Source organism: Lolium rigidum, chromosome 5 (genome assembly GCF_022539505.1).
Source record: "Lolium rigidum isolate FL_2022 chromosome 5, APGP_CSIRO_Lrig_0.1, whole genome shotgun sequence".
Classification (NCBI taxonomy): domain Eukaryota; kingdom Viridiplantae; phylum Streptophyta; class Magnoliopsida; order Poales; family Poaceae; genus Lolium; species Lolium rigidum.
The window spans coordinates 100,308,675-100,325,820 of record NC_061512.1 but is presented as its reverse complement, the minus strand read 5'-3'; the positions used below and the strand labels follow the sequence as shown (position 1 = coordinate 100,325,820).

Below are 17,146 nucleotides of genomic sequence, written 5' to 3'. Positions count from 1 at the left end.
TGCACATATTTATATGGAGTGTGTCCTATATATTGTGGTTAGTCTAAACCAAGTTGGACCCAATGAGTTTGGGGACCAAGATGTACTTGAATGTTGTTTTAGGTACATTGGAGATGTAATGGAGGCTTGTCTCATCTATAAGGAAGGTGTTGTCACCATATGATAATTGGAGTCAAGCTAGGATGTTCGATGAAATCTTATCTACTACATCATGCCATTGCTATCTCGGTAACAAGTATCTTATTCATGCATACTCATATAGCATCCAACCTCTTGTAGGTTGCATCTTGGCATGAAATTCTTTATTTCAAAAATATTGCGATTCTTGAAAAATACTTTTAAAAGAAAACTTCTTATTGTACATTTGAGTAATTTGATAAGATGCATATGATAGGTTACATATATATATCATATTTATGATTCACCTATCACAAATATGCCCTCTAGCAATTTATTGCATATCAATTCCTCAAAGAGCTCTTGTGTACAATATTGATGAAATTGTGAAATAAATCCGTATTTGTGATACTTGTTGCCTCTCTCAAAACATTCCAACTAGCTTTACTTCCCTATTGTTAGTTGTGATGTTTTTGAGATTTTCTTGGTTGAAGCTCATTCATATACCACAAGTGTGTAAATTGGAGCCATAGGCTATATATGTTTTTTAAGCAAACATCCTTGGTATATTTTATGACTTCATCTTGGATATCATGTCTTATTTATTTTGTTAACCTCTTGTGTGTGCATGTTTCTTTATGGATCACTATGTCCACTTTAGAAACTTATATACATGAGAGCGTTAATCCATCAACTTGATATCCTTGTTCCTTGCCAACCATCTTTTACCCTTTTGCTTTTAGTGGTGTTGGTAAAGAAGATTTATGAGTGCTTGGTTTACTTGTTTTTCTTCATGCACTCATATCTCGTAATTGTTGGACTCAAGTTATTCTTGATAAGCATATTATTTTTTATCTTGGGTGTGTTCTAAATGATATAGAGGGAGTGAGGATTCCATGTTTGTGCATATTGTATTCAAATGCAAACATTATAAATTGTGCACGAACCTTGGGGAGCTTTCTTATTCTATTTAGAGCACTATATCTCTCTTATCATGATATCTTTGTTTGTCCAATTGGATCGTTGATTGCTTGCTTTATTTGTTGAAGCTCACTTCACCATGTTATCTTTATGCAATCTTTGATCCTCAATATAGTTTGACTCCCTTCAAGTATTCATCATTGGATATGTGCACTTGATTCCACTCAAATTATGAGAAGTGCACACTTTGGGGAGGAACTCACATTATATTGGCCTTCTAAATTTTTCACCCATTTTGACAATCGATGCCAACGGGGGAGAAGTTTAGAGGGTTTAAGGGAATGGTTTTATACTTAAGTTTGGTTTGTGCTTAAGTGTTTTGCCTCTCATGCATTCCATATTTATATGTCTTGCATGGTTGTATATATATAGTGGAAACTATCCCAAAGGTTAATCTTGACAATATATGCAATGAATTCATGTTCATCACACGTGCATACATTGTGGGGGAGTTTTCACTATATATATTGGTTCTACTCACATCTCTTGCATTTGTTGTAGTTGTATGAGTAGAGCCGGTTTTGATGTGGGCTAGTAGCTTTGTGTTACTTGACCATATCAAATACAACCTCTTGTATACAACTTATTCTCGGATAAGTTGAGTACTTGTTTCTAATATTCATTATATAAACCCTCTTATTGTGGTTGTCATCAATTACCAAAATGGGGGAGATTGTAAGGGTACATTGCCCCTATGTGTGGTTTTGGTAATTAATGACAACCCCTATGGACTAATGTTTTCATTGAGTTTATATGAAGGAATATTCCATAGGTACTACTTGTACTCCATGTGTTGGATTCAAGTATGGATGCCATGAAGATAAAGGTATACCTTGTGTATTGGCATCAAGATCATCGGTATGAAGATATATATGTGATATGATCAAGAAGAAGAAACGAAGATGGAGTTCTTATGTGGAACTCAATATTAGCCATGCTCTATCTTATGTGAGTATGAGAAGATACAAGGTTGAGTTGGGCAAGTTATGTGGATACTCTTATGTGTATTGGCATCAAGATCATCGGTATGAAGATATATATGTGATATGATCAAGAAGAAGAAACGAAGATGGAGTTCTTATGTGGAACTCAATATTAGCCATGCTCTATCTTATGTGAGTATGAGAAGATACAAGGTTGAGTTGGGCAAGTTCAAGATGAGCATCTCAAGTGAATCACATGCTTGAAGCTTGCCATCCATTTGGTGATAATGGACTAGTGAAGATGTGCATCAATGGAGCTTTCCCATCATAGTGTATGGGGGAGCATTTGTGAGTCTTCACGAAGCAACATTGGTCAAGTGAGGCATTCCGGCTTGAGTGAAGCTTGAAGAGTTATCATCAAGATCAAGCGGGATGCGCAAGGCAAAGGTATGGCCTTGCTAGGTTTTCCTTTTACCGGTCTCAAGGTGGATGTTGGGAGACCGGATTATAGGATAGATAGCCGCACTATTAAGAGGGGCTTTCGGTTGAGTAACTTGATCACATCGTCTTAGAGAGCTCAATCCTTTGCATACTTTGCAAATCCTTATTGCTTCTTGGTGTTTCTCTATGTGAGGTTCTTGAGCTTGTTGCTAGCTTTACAACAAGCCCAAGTTCATCGAAAACGGAGTTCGCATGCATCTTCCATTACGTTTTCGAGGTTGGGCGATTTTACCGGTTATTCATGATATAAGGTTCTACCTTTTATATTCATGATAAAATCCCCTCCTACAGACTTGTGTGTTTTCACTTTCTATTTGATAGCATTTGTTGTTATCTTCCAAACAAAATTGGTTTCACTCGAATCGGAATTCGGGAGCATTAGTTATTAAAGAAAAAGGAGAAAAGAAGAAAAAGAGGAAAAAGAAAAGGGGCAGCCGGTTGGCGGCCGGTCCGCCGGCCCACCCGGGGCAGCCGGTTGGCGATCGGCCAACCGGCCCAGGCGCCGGTCCGCATCTCCCCAGCCCGGCGCTCTCCCCGGCCCGACCGGGATCTCCACCGGGCCGCCTCCCCGCCGGAAGGCCCACGCGGCCTGGCGCCCCCCCCGCGCGGCCTGGGCCATTCGCTGCCCTATGCGGCGCTCCGCCTTGCCCGGTCGGTGGGCCGGCCCGACCGGATGCCTGACCGGCCTCCCCAGCCCAGGCTCCGGTCGGCCGGCCTGCTGGCCGGCTGGGCACTTTTTTTAGCCCGTTTTTATTGCTTTTTCCTTGTCTTTTTCCCCCCAACGGCTTTATTTGCTCCTAGCTATAAATAGACCTTCTTCCACCTTGAGCAAATAACTTCTTCCCTTTTCTCTTACCTCCATTGTTGCATTTGAAGAAGTTGCTCTCTCCCTTGATTCCTCCAACCATTCTTGCTCATACTTGAGGATTTTAGAGAGGAGATCTAGATCTACACTTCCACCAAACCATTTCTTCTCTAAGTGAGGGAATCTCTTGGGATCTAGATCTTGGAGTCTTTGGTTGACTTTCCCCTTGTTCTTCCTCTCCAATCTCATCCTAGCATTCGTTGCTTTGGTGGGATTTGAGTGTGAAGGACTTGAACACCTCCGGTGTTCTTGCTTTGCATCATTGCATAGTGTTGAGCTCTCCACCACGATTTGTTCGAGTGAGAGACCGTGAGCTTGTTACTCTTGGGGGGTGACCTCCTAGTTGGCTTGTTTGGTGTCCCGGTGATCTCTTCGTGGAAGATTGTGAAGGGGCCCGGGCTTCTCCTTCGTGGAGCTTGTGAAGTGGTTGTGGAGCTTGCCATCTCCGGAGCGGAGGAAAAGCTAACCATAAGGAAAGGGCCATTATCCTTCGTGGGTGTGGTTCGGAGAATAGGGTGAGCCTTCGTGGCACGGGGAATCCTTCGTGGGACCTCCACTCCTCCAAACGTGACGTACCTTGTTGGAGAGCAAGGGAACACGGGAATACATCCTCGTCTCCGCGTGCCTCGGTTATTTTTATACCCGAGCTCTCTTTCCTTGTGATAGCCATCGTGCTTGAAGTACATATATCTTGCTATCACTTGTGCTACATATATCTTGTGCCTATCTTGCTTAGCTCTAGTTGCTATTGTTACACTTAGTTGAGCTTAGCATATTTAGGGTGTGTGCTTGTAAACTAAACGATAGTTTAATTCCGCATTCTTACAAGACAAATTCGCAAGAGTTTTGTAATTGCCTATTCACCCCCCCTCTAGGCGACATCTCGATCTTTCAGTAGTCTAACATCTTCTTCTTGTATCTTTCTTTTATAGGTTGGAACTTGCCCTTCTTCATTCTGCCCTCGGGACAGGGAGACCCAGGTACTTCTCTTTGAAGCCTGCCTCAGTAACATTTAGAATCTTTGAGATATCTTCTCCCATCTTCTCGTCGCATTTGTTTCCGAGAAGGAGGGAGCATTTCTCAGTACTGAGGAGTTGTCCAGCGGCTTTCTCATAGTTTGAGAGAACCTTTTTAATCATCAAGGCTTGTTGGTGATCCGCCTTGAAGAATAGGAGACTATCGTCGCCAAACAGAAGGTGGGAGATACCAGGGCTGGTTCTGCAGATTTTTAATTCTTGCAGGCCATGATTCTCAATCTCATGCTGAATTAATTTTGAGAGGCCCTCTCCCACAAGCAGGAAAAGGTAAGGAGAGAGGGGGTCTCCCTGCCTTAGGCCCCTCGTAGGTTTGAAGCTCTGCAATAATTTTCCATGTAGTCTGACTTTGTATGACACCGATCTGACACAGGCCACGATCCAGTTGATCCATCTAGGATCGAAACCAAGTTTATCAAGGGCCTTTTCTAAGTAGGACCAGTCTACTCTGTCATATGCTTTACCTAGGTCATGCTTGTAGGCACAGAACTTCCCCTTGGCATCATTGCTCTTCGTGATAGCGTGAATTCCCTCAGTGATCAGCCGACCAGGGATGAAAGCACTCTGGGTTGGGGAAATGATATCCTGTAAGAGTGGTCTCAGCCTGTTGACAAGACACTTAGAGACCACTTTGTACAGGACATTGCAGAGACTGATAGGTTTGAAGTCAAAAAGAAGCTCAGGGTTGTCCTTTTTTGGGATCAGCACAATTACCGTTTCATTAACAAGTTCAGGCATGTGTCCAGTGGCAAAGAACTCTTTGATCGCTCTAATGACATCCGTCTTGAGAGTGGCCCAGTGCCTTTGGTAGAACCTTGTCGGGTAACCATATGCTCCGGGGGCCTTTAAGGGGCCAATCTGGAACAGGGCATTACTGATTTCATCATCCGAGAACTCTGCACCAAGAACTTCATTCATCTGATCCGAGATCTGCTTCTGTAGGAGGTCAGTAACAAGTTCCGCCTCTACTCCGGGCTCTGCAGTGAAGAAGCTTTTGAAGAACTCATTTGCAAGGTTCTCCATCTCATGCGTGTCGTCTGTTTTAGATCCATCCAGTTTTTTAAGGATCAGGATGTTGTTCTTCTTCTTTCTCCAGGTGGATTTTCTGTGGAAGAAAGTCGTGTTCCTATCCCCATCTTTGAGCCACTCAATTCTGGACCTTTGTCTCCAGTAAATTTCCTCTCTTTCCAACATCATATTCAGTTCCTTTTCAATCTCTCTCTTCCTTCTTTGGCTCCAGTAGTCCTTCCATTTACTGACATACATAAGCTCCTTTCTCACCTTCTCAATCTTTGTGTTGGACAGATCAATTGTTTTTTTGCTCCAGTCATGGAGGGAGGACATGACTCCCGATAGATTAGCCTCCACATCACTCAAATCAGAGGGGGGATTATGAGCAGTCCAGGTAATCTCCACATTTTCTGCCAGACTTTGATCTTTCTCCCGGTAAGCTTCATACCTATACACACGAGGGGAGTTTCTCACAGCACAATCTCCGTTCAGGTTAACAAGAATAGGACAGTGATCTGATCGAGGCGAGGTAAGGTGCGTTACCTGGTAGTTCGAGAAGATGTTGGACCATAAAGGGCAAGCCACAGCCCGATCCAGGCGAACCTTGACGTTGCGCCTGCCCGCTTGTTTGTTGTCGTAGGTCCAAGGATTCCCTTTATATCCCAGGTCATGTAGATTACAGAAGGCCAGAGTTTTCCTGAACTCTGAAATTTGCTTCTCATTTCTCCTTCTAGCAGAGAAGTGTTCGCTCTGCCAGTGGGTTTCGTTGAAATCTCCAAGCGAGCATCCAACATGGGCTTTATTCTTCTAAGCAGGTCCCACATGAGGTACCTAAGGTGTGTACGAGGCTCACCATACACAAAGGTGCATCTCCAGTTTATTTCTTTTTGGTGATCATAGATCATTACATCGATGATTCTATTATTTATTCTAAAAAGCTTAACATCTACACTCTCGTGCAAGAAGAGAGCCAGGCCGCCTCCCTTCCCATGCTCATGGAAGGATACAGAATGCTTCAGGCCCAGCCTCCAGCGCAGGTTCTCGACGATTGCTTTATTATGACGGGTTTCGGAGAGGAAGACAAGTTGGGGACGATGCTTGCGGATGAGGCGATGGAACTCCTGAACTGTCCTGGGCCGCCCAACCCCCGGCAGTTTCATATCATGGCGATCATGGCTCCTAACAGGCACGGTCGTTCGCGCCTGTCAGGTTTCCAGCTTCAACATTGCTGGTTGCTTCAGTCTCCTTGTCTCCGTTTTGCTTGTCCCCCGGGGGGTTTTGGTGATGCAGGCCCGGGGAGACGCTTCCTTCTCCTTCCAGGTTCAGTTCCACTTCACCGGCAGCCTCCCATGCCCGCTCCTTTGCAATCAGCTTCCTCAGGTTTTCAAATCCTAGGCAGTCTTCTAGGGATGGGACCGGGAAAATGTATTTCTTTTTCCCCGACCTCATGCCTAGGTCCTCATCATCGTGGTCATTTCGAGGGTGCGGAGCCCCCAGGGCTCCCATCTCCTCCCTTTGTCTGCCTCTTCCATTTCAGCAGTTTCTTCTTCAGGTTGGTGTTGATCGCCTGCTCGCTTGCTTTCGCCACACTTCGAGAACCAAGCAATCATAGCACGATAACGACACCGATATTTGGTAACGTAGTTCGGTGAATTCGCCTACTCCGCGAAACATAATTATGGGCGCTCCTCCCCTTTGATCCGCAGATCTTAGCCGTCTTGGGCACCGACACAAGCCGCCGGCTTCCCTTGCGCTCCTATTACTATCAAGTCGTTATACGTTACAACATGCGCTGCCTCTCACATTATATGGGAGGTCCAGGCTACTAGAGTTCGAATCGAACACTACACGTAATCTATCCACACTTATTACATCTCAAAGTTCAAACGTAACCCAAATCGTACACTAATACTCGACACAAACTCATACAGTGTAGCACGATATGGATTAAATTTAACGGCAGATTTTGTTAACTACTGTACGATTTGGAGTGGAGCCACGCCCACATTGCACGCCCATCTCCTTCGTTACCGGCGTCCGGCGCTTACCTGCGCCCTCGATATGCTCCCATCCGTGCGCCCTGCCGTAAAGAAATCATCGAACGGTTGATGCGCCGTTTCTCTCCCCGCGTTCGTTCTTTTACTGGCAAGGAAAAACCCAAATAAATCTGTATTTTAGTACTAGTTCCTTTTCCCCGTACCTGTACATGTATATGTATCGCCTTCTCTCGTTAGCAACAGAGAGCCCACTAGGAAATCGGAAAGGGCAGCGACGTTGGCGGCCGGGCATGGCATGCATTGTTGCTCGGAAGCGGAGCTGCTCCATTGAGAGTCCTCCGTCCTAGGCGATAGCCCGTCGGGATTAGCTCAGGAGGGCTACTTCAAAAACTCGAAGTCTAGGACCTCATTCACGAGTAGTTACTCGCACCGGGATTGGGGAGTTTAAGATCGCTAGTTGCGGCGGCGGGCACCGGGCAATGCTGAGGTGCAGGAAGATGAAGGCGCGCTACATGCACCGGGCTACGAGGAGAAGAGGAACAGCCGGCAGCGGTGGACGGCGTGGCCGCCGGTGCAGCGTGCGGCAGGGCAGCTGCTCGGCTCTAGGCATTGGCGGCGACCGTTTCTGCGCGGCGTCACGTCAGTTACTCAACATGGCGCCACCAGGATGGCGGGGCGTGAAGCCGTGAACTCAGGTCTCAGGGAGGGCTATGGCGACTCGGGTAACTGCGCAGGAGGCGGCAGGAGCGGGCTGCAAGGATTGAAGGTCGTCGGCGAGGAGGTCAGTGCTGGCACAGGGCGCGACAGCGGCCCAGCTCCTTGGCGAAGTAGTTAACCGCGAGAGGTCACTCCGTCGTTGTGGCGTGGAGTTGGCCGGAAGTGTGGCCGACGTCGTCAGTACGGCCATTGCCGAGGCGGGCGATCTCCACTTCTCCAGGTAGAAGGGGATTATTCTCCTCGTTCAGTTTTGATGTTCGTATTAATACTGTCGGTGTGTAATTTTTCTCCGGATCGAAAAACCCGCACGAAGGACCCGGTAGATGGAAACCGTCCGATGATTTCTTTACGGCGGGGGCGCACTGATGGGAGCATATCGAGGGCGCAGGCAAGCCCCGTCCGTCATCTTCCCCTGCATCCGCGCCAACACACGTGCACGTGCACCTACCAAACCCAAACAGACCGACAATACACCACGTCGCCCTGCTCCGCGCCCAGATCGAACACGACCTCTCCTCCGGCGTCCCCGGCGCCATACCAGTTCCGCCACTGACGTCGCCATGTCACCAGCGCGCGGTGATCAACGTGGAGGCCATGATGGAAAGCTCCATGCGATCAAGCAGCTCCAGGGCCGGGAAATGGCTTCGACAGTGGCAAGCAAGGCAGCCTGTACGAGGATGTTCCCGAAGCTCTGTCATGCTAGCGCGCGTGATTGTAAAGCTAATTATCCTAGTACTACGTAACTAAGTAGGATTCAGCATTAGTAGTAATAAGGCATTACGATCTCAAAAAAAAAAAAAGTAATAAGGCATTACATATATGTATCAATCCATTTGTACGACTACGACACCACCGATCTAAATCTGAGCATCTCCCATCACCTCTAACCCTAAGCCTCTCTCCCTCCCTCCCTCCTTTCTCTTTGCCGGAAATGGACACAGTTTCCATGTCGTCGGTGCCGCCGGCATTTCGTCACAGCTGCCATGCGAACACGTCGCCCTACGTGCCTCCCCCGCCGCCGCGTCGTGTCGTCGTCGCCCTCGTTCAGTGGACCCGCCCTGCTCCAGGGTGGCACAAGCTGAACTTTGACGGCTCGGTGCACCATGACGGCTCCGGGCGCGCGAGCATCGGTGGAGTTATCCAGGACAGCTACGGCCGCACCATGCTGGCATTCGGCGAGAGGACGCCGCACGCGGGGGTGGGCGAGGTCGAGGCCAGGGCGCTCATCCACGGCCTCCACCTTGCGCTGCAGAACGGATGTGACCGGCTGGTGGTAGAGGGCGACGACCTCACGCTGGTGCGCCTGCTCCGGGGCGAGTCGCCGCACACACGGATCCCGTGGGCCATGTACAACCAGATCGTCCAGCTGCTCAGCTACTTCCGAGACGTAGTGGTGCAGCATGTGTACCGAGAAGGGAACGCGGTGTCCGATGCCCTGTGCCATGAGGCGTACCGGTGCTCCAACCTCTGGACGGACCACCAACTAGTGCCGCCGGCGGTTCGGGCCAAGCTGGAGGACGACCGTCGTGGTGTCGTGCACCCGCGGTACCGATCAGCGTGAAGACATGATCAAGCAGATCGACTCCTCTTTCCGAGCCAAGAAGAACAAGAAAATCGATGGGGCAGAAAGCTAGAAGCATTTCAGAATCGGAGAAGACATGATCAAGCTCGACTTCTCCTCCCAAGAAGTACAAGGAAATCGATGGGGCAGAAACCTAGCTAGAAGCATGCCAGAATCGGAGAAGAGGTGTCCCGGCGAGATTTGGCATACACTTGGCGGCATAGACGACAGCCTGTTCCAGATATTCTTCCTCACCGATGTCTACCACAAAGCCACAGCCGCAATACAGGTATGAGTTGCATCCATTTCAAACTCGGGATAAGCAAACAACACTTCACAAATATGAGTTGCATCGTATATCCATTTTACACAAGGCTCGTCTTTCACACACTCATAATACATTTTGGTTTCGCAGGTCCCGAGGTGGTGTAGCCCTAGGCGCAAGCTATGTTCACCGCTTCAACAAAAGTATAGATCGGAGACGGCAGCAGAGCACGTTGTTCTGGCGCGATCCATGGATCCAAGGTTCTCCTAGGAATGTTGGATCCGGCAATCCTTGCGAGCTCGTCAAGCTATCTTCCAAGACTGTCCACAACCGCAGCAGCACTTGGACGAGACATCAGAGCCACCTCTCCCAACAGGCCATCCTTCAATTCATTAGCTTCTGGGGGGCAACCATCACTTGCCCCTACTCCGGATGAGACTCACTCCTCGAAATCAGCATACCGCTCAAATTCAGATGGTAACCACGTTCGTGCCCTCTCAGGTTTGGCATGGTTGCTGGCTTGGTTTCTAGAAGAACAAATGTTCCGATAGCAGCCAGCCACAGAGAGAACCTGCGACAGAGCCACAAGACCCCAAGGTACCATTCACAATCAGCAAATAGTTTTATGAGGTTGCATCTAGCTAGTAGTTAAACTCGGGATGTTTCGACAATTGCATACATTTTAAACTCTGAGACAAACAAACTTCACAAATATGAGTTGCATCATATACCCATACAACACAGAAGAACTGTACATGCCAAGGCTCTCATCTTTCACATACTCACCATACATTTTGGTTTTGCAGGTCTCCAGGTCGTGTCGTCGGAGGCGCAAGCGATGTTCATCACCACCTCTACAACAGTAGAGATCGGAGACGGCAGCAGCACAATGTTCTGGCGCAATCCGTGTATCCAAGGTACTCCTAGGAATGTTGATCACCTAGGAATGTATGCTCTGGCAATCCTTAGGCTCGTCAAGCTATCTTCCAAGACTATCCAGCAGCAGTTGGACTGGAGACATCAGACTATCAGAGGTCGCCTCTCCCCACAGGCCATCCTTCAGTCCATTAGCTTCTGGTGATCTGTGGAGATGGAGGTGGACTCAAGAGGGGACTCACTCCTCGAAATCAGCATACAACTTGTGCTTCGGATTCAGCCGCTAATTCCTTCAAGAACAAGGGCATGCTTCAACAGCTCAGCCCTATGCATCTTCCGAGCAATTTTGATTGAGACAAACAAGCACATCTTCAAGGACAAGAGCTCTACGGCATAGGAGGTGGTGGAGACGTTGAAGAACAGCCTAAAGGAGAGGAAAACAGTGAAGCTTCGTGGAATTGCAAGAGTTATTATACTGTACCATAATTGTAATAGGGTAGAGTGGACTAAGCCCTGATGCTCCGTCTGTGGAGTCATCAGTGGGACAGAGGCCTTGATCGCGCTGGCAAAAATCTTGTAAATTACATTCTCTCTATCTTAATTATTGACATGTACAGCTCCAGCGGTGTCCTCGAAAAAGAAAAGGTCTTGAGGTGCTCCATAAGGTTTGGAAACACGCTGCTCTTTGATGACCATAGCTTAAGGACCATCACGTCGTTTGCGCAGCTCTCCATCTGAATGCCACGGCTGGCATACCCCTGTCATATGCCCAGAAGAATATGTTATTTCCACAAGGAAACACTTTTATCTTGTACGCTAGAGAAGTTAATAACTGACAAAGTTAAAGACACAAGAGTTTGGTATAATCGTTTCAAGCCCTTGTATAATCATGAGTTGTTATTCATCAGGTTTCCTAAAGCCCAAAACATAAACATGTGGATACTTTATTAAAAAAAAACTTGTACTGGAATTGCTCCAAAACATGTAGTACATCTCGTCAGGATGCAGGATAAGTACACAAAGATTAGAAACAGTCCTTAAAGCAAGTAGGTAGATGAACAAGCAGCCATTGACCTCAAAAGAAAAGTCTATTTTCTTGGCTAACTCGTGGAATATCCAGTCGCGGATACAGTAGGAGCTTACTGGGCCAGAGATCGCCCTCCTTGATCTGTTGGGAACCTCCGAAGGGAACCAATGGAGAATGATCCCATTACAGAGCCTCCTTATCGTGATGCCGCTCGATGAAACGACCAGGCATCACTTGCCGGCAGGCCTGGCAGAAACATGCCTACATACACTTTTTCTGGGATAACACTGACGGCTCTCATAGATATCATCTTGCTAATTGGGGGTTGGTTTGCCAGAAGAAAGAGTTTGGGGGTATGGGTCTCCAAAACCTTAGAGATTTAACTTATGCCTCCTAGGTTGGTGGATCAGAAGGTACCATTTAGATGGTAACAAAATTTGGAGACATATTATTGATGCAAAATATGATTTGTTGCCGAATATCTTTTGGGCTAGACCTAATAATGTCTGTCCTTTTTGGAGAAGTGTAATGTGGGCAGCTCAATCTGTTAAAGTTGGCTACTGTTGGAATTTGGGTAAGGGCGATAAAATCCTGTTTTGGGAGGACATATGGTTCGGGCAATGTAGCCTCGCTATTGTGTTCTGGGATTTGTATGTGATCGCTAATGAGCACCTTGATAGTGTATGGAATGGGGTTGATCTGATGATCTCCTTTAAGAGAACTGTATCTCCCACGCTATATAATCGTTGGCTTGACCTTGTCAACCTTATGACCACCATTTCCCTCACTAATGAGGACAACATGCATGTGTGGATGTTTCACCCTTCTGGGGTATATTCTGTAAGGTCTTTCTGTGCAGTGGTTAATAATGGAGGGATTACTCCAGTCCATACTCCTGCTATTTGGAAACTTTCTATTCCTCCACGGATCCATGTGTTTTTGTGGTTGCTTGCGAATAACAAAACCCTGACTAGAGATAACTTACACAAGCGTAGGCATGTTGAGGATCGATCCTGTCTGTTCTGCTCTGAACCTGAATCAGTAGACCACCTTTTCTTTAAATGCTTTGTAGTCCAACAGATATGGGAGGCGTTATCTACTATTTTCAAAGTTCAGCTAGGTTCTGATTTTGAATCGATTGCCCGTTGGTGGGTCAGTAATAACAAGAATGCTGTTTTGAATATCTTTTGCTCTGGTGTGCTTTGGTCCTTATGGTCACTAAGAAATGAAATGTGTTTGCAGGGGCGAAGCTGGCTAGGCATGGATATGGTCTGGGGCAAAGTCATTGGGAACATAAGGACATGGCCAATACTCTGCGCGGATGTGCATTCAGCATTCAGGCTTGCTGGACCGGAATTTGCTGGAACTGGAAAAGATGAGAGGTGAACTGTTGCGGATAGCCTGGAAGTGACCTTATGCTAGGGCTGTAGTTGATGTTTCTATTAGCAGCTGTGGCCTTCCTCAGTTTCTACACCCCCTGTTTCTATGATGTTTCAATAGCTTTGATGTTGTCTGAAGTGAGTAAGCGGTAGCTCGTTCTGTCATGGACCTGGATGCTGTTACTTGGTTGCATTTTCATAAAAATGGAACCAGGGGGATGCCCATTTTTCTCTAAAAAAAAGAGTTCTTGGAGCAAAGTCAATCCAATAAATGTTGGAGCAAAGTCTATATATCCTTCCTGGTTACTAATGACTTGACTTGTCAGTGTAGTGCTAGTGCTATTTCTCAGTAGTAGGCTAAGGCTGGTGCCAACGCCGGCGGGAGCGGGGGCGGTACCGCCCGCCGGGAGGCGAGAGGGGGGCGAGACGGCAGCGCGGGGCGGTGGATCCACCGCCCGGCGGTAGCGCCCGCTACCGCCCGGCTGCCGCCCGCGCTGGCACCGAGAGGGGGGCGAGAGGGGGGCGAGAGCGAGGCGGTGCGGTGGCGGGTCGGGACGAGAGCGGGGGCGAGAGGGAGGGGGTAACGGCTTGCTGAGGTGGCGCAATCTGATTCGTCCACGTCAGCTAACCGTTGGGGTAGCCGTTGCTGGCTCAAAAAATTCGAGAAAAGCCAAAAACCCCAAAATTTCATCCCCACCCCCTATAAATACCCCCCATATGGTTTCACTCGTTCCACACCTCACTTCATCTCCTCCACTCTCCATTTCCACTCCTCTCAACGCCATGTCTTCGTCTAGCAGCAGTTCAAGCGACAGAATGGAGGGTGATATGATCGGTGCATTCCAGGCGGAGTATGAGGAGGCGATGCTCAACCTCAAGGCGGAGCCAAGACGGCCGCGACGCCATCGAGAGTTCATCAGGCGTGATCGTCTGGGTGCTCACGATCGGCTCTACGACGACTACTTCACCGACAACTGTGCTTATCCTCCGAGCTTCTTTCGGCGAAGGTATCGGATGAGACGATCCCTTTTTCTACGCATTGTGGATAGATTGGGTGAATACTCTCCGTATTTCACCCAAAGAGTTGATGCTCTCAACCGTGCTGGTTTTTCTCCCCTACAAAAGTGTACTGCGGCTTTGCGTTTATTAGCTTATGGAGCCGCTGCAGATACGATAGATGAGTGGCTTAAGTTAGCTAGACAAACTTCATCAGATTGTCTAGATAGATTCTGTGAAGGCATCATTCACTGTTACGGGGAAGAGTTTTGCCGTCGACCAAATGTCGCGGATACTCAGCATCTGTTAGCGAAAGCCGAGGAGCGTGGCTTTCCGGGCATGTTAGGGAGCATCGATTGCATGCATTGGCAGTGGTGGAACTGCTCCGGGACATTCTAGCAGTTCCGGGACGCTCCTACTCGAGGCGTACTCTTGGGTTGATCATGCGTGCATGTGTCATTCTGCACAACATGATCATCGACGATGAGCGTGATACAAATTTGGAGGACATCTATGAGACAGTTGATTCCAATGTCGGCCCTGCGATACACAACAATGCACCACCAAGCCTAGCAGCCAGGATTCAGATGGACAACAAAATGAGGGACTCACCGATGTATACACAGCTCCAGCATGATTTGATTGAGCATGTGTGGGCTAATGCCTAGATTATGTAATTTTTTCAAAATTTTATGTAATTTTTTCAAATTTTTATGTAATTTTTTTTATAATGTAATCGGTAACCATTTTAGTTGAATAAAATAATTTTCTTACATTATTTTGAATGTTTTAATCTGAAAAAGAAATGCTGATGTCGAGGAGAGAGAAAAGCTGATGTGGAGGAGAGAGAAGTGAGAGCTGGCACTATAGCCCGTGCACTGGCACCGTGGGGTGAGAGTGGGGTGAGAGTGAGGGTAAAAGCTAACGTGGCGAGGCTATAACCTGTGATGCATTGGCACCAGCCTAAGGTAATGTGTTCTGAATTTCAAATTAGAAGATAGACACAAGTTTGTTGCTAGTAGAACTGACAAGATCGTCTTTGTAGGACACTAGAGCCAAACTGAATTGAACCAAGGCGAGGAGGTGACGATGGATTATGCGGGCAAGGTGGGGAGGTGCGTCGACCATCCACTTGGGAAGCATGATCTGGCGGGCGAACCAGCGACGCTGGTTGGGGCCGCGGAGCCTGGCCGCGGCCATGGCTACGTCGGCCACGGCGGGCTAGTCGATGTGTGCCTCTGCCTCGGGGGAGGCTGGCAATTGGTCGGCGGATGGGGGAGACAGTAGGGAGTTGGCAACGCTGCGGGCGCACCCCGGCGGACTGGGTTCGGAGGGCGGCGCCATGGCTGTCTGTGACTGACTGATGGCGTAGGACGGCATCGTGTGTCGGGGTTGATTTGATTTAACTAGTACTAGTGAAATGCCCATGCGTTGCCACGACTCCTTACCTTCGAATGCTGCCTCATCTTCTCCTCCGATTCGCCCCGCCTTGCTTTGCCTCCACCCATCTTCACTGCCCGAATTCTTCGCCAGACGATGGTCGCCGCCTTTTGATCAATGAGAGAGAAGAGGAGACGGGATCGAGGGCGTCGCCGGTGGCACCAAGTTGACTACACCAAGATTTTGGGAATCAGATCTGCATCATGCCGGTCAAATAGACCGTCACCGCTCACATCCCCGCCCTCCAACGCCATGGGGTTTCCTCTGTGCCCCCAACAACACAGGCGAGCCCCCTGGCCTCTCTCTGTGTACTCCTTTCCATGCCGCCTGTGCTCTATGTAGGAGCAGGTAGGGCCATGAGGAGCCCGTGCCTGGATGGGTGGGGGCGTCTGTTACCCGAGGTCGTCGGCAGGCGGTGACTGAACCATCGCCTCTCTCGTACCATACGCTCTCTGCCCTTCTACATGGGGGATCTCTCTGATTTTGTGCAGCACATTGCAGGTGTTTGAAGGAGGAACAGGGCCGACAACCAGAACATGAGCACTACCGGAACAACAAGGTATAGACTTGATTCAAGCCTTTCTTCCTGTAAATTCGTTCTCTGAAGGTCTTTCTCCTTATATGTCTCTGAACGAGAGGAACAATCCATCTATAAATTACCAGTTCTTGGTCCCCAAATCTCTTTTGCAAGTTGGGCAGCCACCAGAAGCGACCTGGGAGTTGGAACAGTGGTTGTTTCAAGCAAACACGTAAGCCTCACACAGGCATGGTAAATATTGTCATGTGAATCTATATAAATTCAGTTTTTTAAGGCACCGATGGAAAACAATTTTTTCTTGCAAAAAAGAAACATCACCATGATTAGAAAGTAACTCTATGATCATATCACCATGATTAGAAAGTAACTCTTATGGGTTTTGATTGAACAATAAGTAACTCTGGGTAAACAAGAAGTAACTCTATGTGCTTTTTAGAAGTAACTCTATGTCGTTGCAATAATACATCATTATCTTGTGCAGAAAATGGCATGAGGTTCGTGAAACCAGGCTCAACACCAGCATGAGGTTCAGGTCCATCTGTCGAGTCTTCTACTGGTTCTTCAGGTATTTCTAGCTGCAGGTTAAACCAATCCATGATCTACAATGAAATTGACAAGTCAACTATTTAGATTACTTTCTAAATTACCTTGACCAGTTATAGCAAATTAAAACAACAGATTTGTTGGGGGGATGACCCCCGGTATGCCAAAGGCATGCCAAACCGGATGATTTGAGCCATCAAGATACCGGTTTAATGTTCGTACCGGAACATAGAGATAAGAAATTAGCTAAGTGAGGCTAAACCGGTATCCCCAAGAGGGGTATGCCGGAACCGGGTAAAGAAGATACCGGGCTACCGGAAAGAAGAGTATGTCGGTAGGACTGGTCAAAGATTCTCTCCAGAGCTAGAAGACAAA

At 47.8% G+C, this 17,146-nt stretch overlaps 1 protein-coding gene across 1 annotated transcript in view; it reads left to right on the top strand.

The window, feature by feature from the left end:
- The first annotated feature begins 15,706 nt into the window (after positions 1 to 15,706).
- Positions 15,707 to 17,146, top strand: part of LOC124656213 — a 6,421-nt gene continuing 4,981 nt past the window's right edge. Inside the window, exons 1-4 of the mRNA XM_047194996.1 lie at positions 15,707 to 16,105; positions 16,192 to 16,249; positions 16,354 to 16,439; positions 16,710 to 16,793. Coding sequence (XP_047050952.1) covers positions 16,011 to 16,105; positions 16,192 to 16,249; positions 16,354 to 16,439; positions 16,710 to 16,793 — 323 coding nt within the window. The 5' untranslated portion in view covers positions 15,707 to 16,010. The remainder of the gene's footprint in view (positions 16,106 to 16,191; positions 16,250 to 16,353; positions 16,440 to 16,709; positions 16,794 to 17,146) is intronic.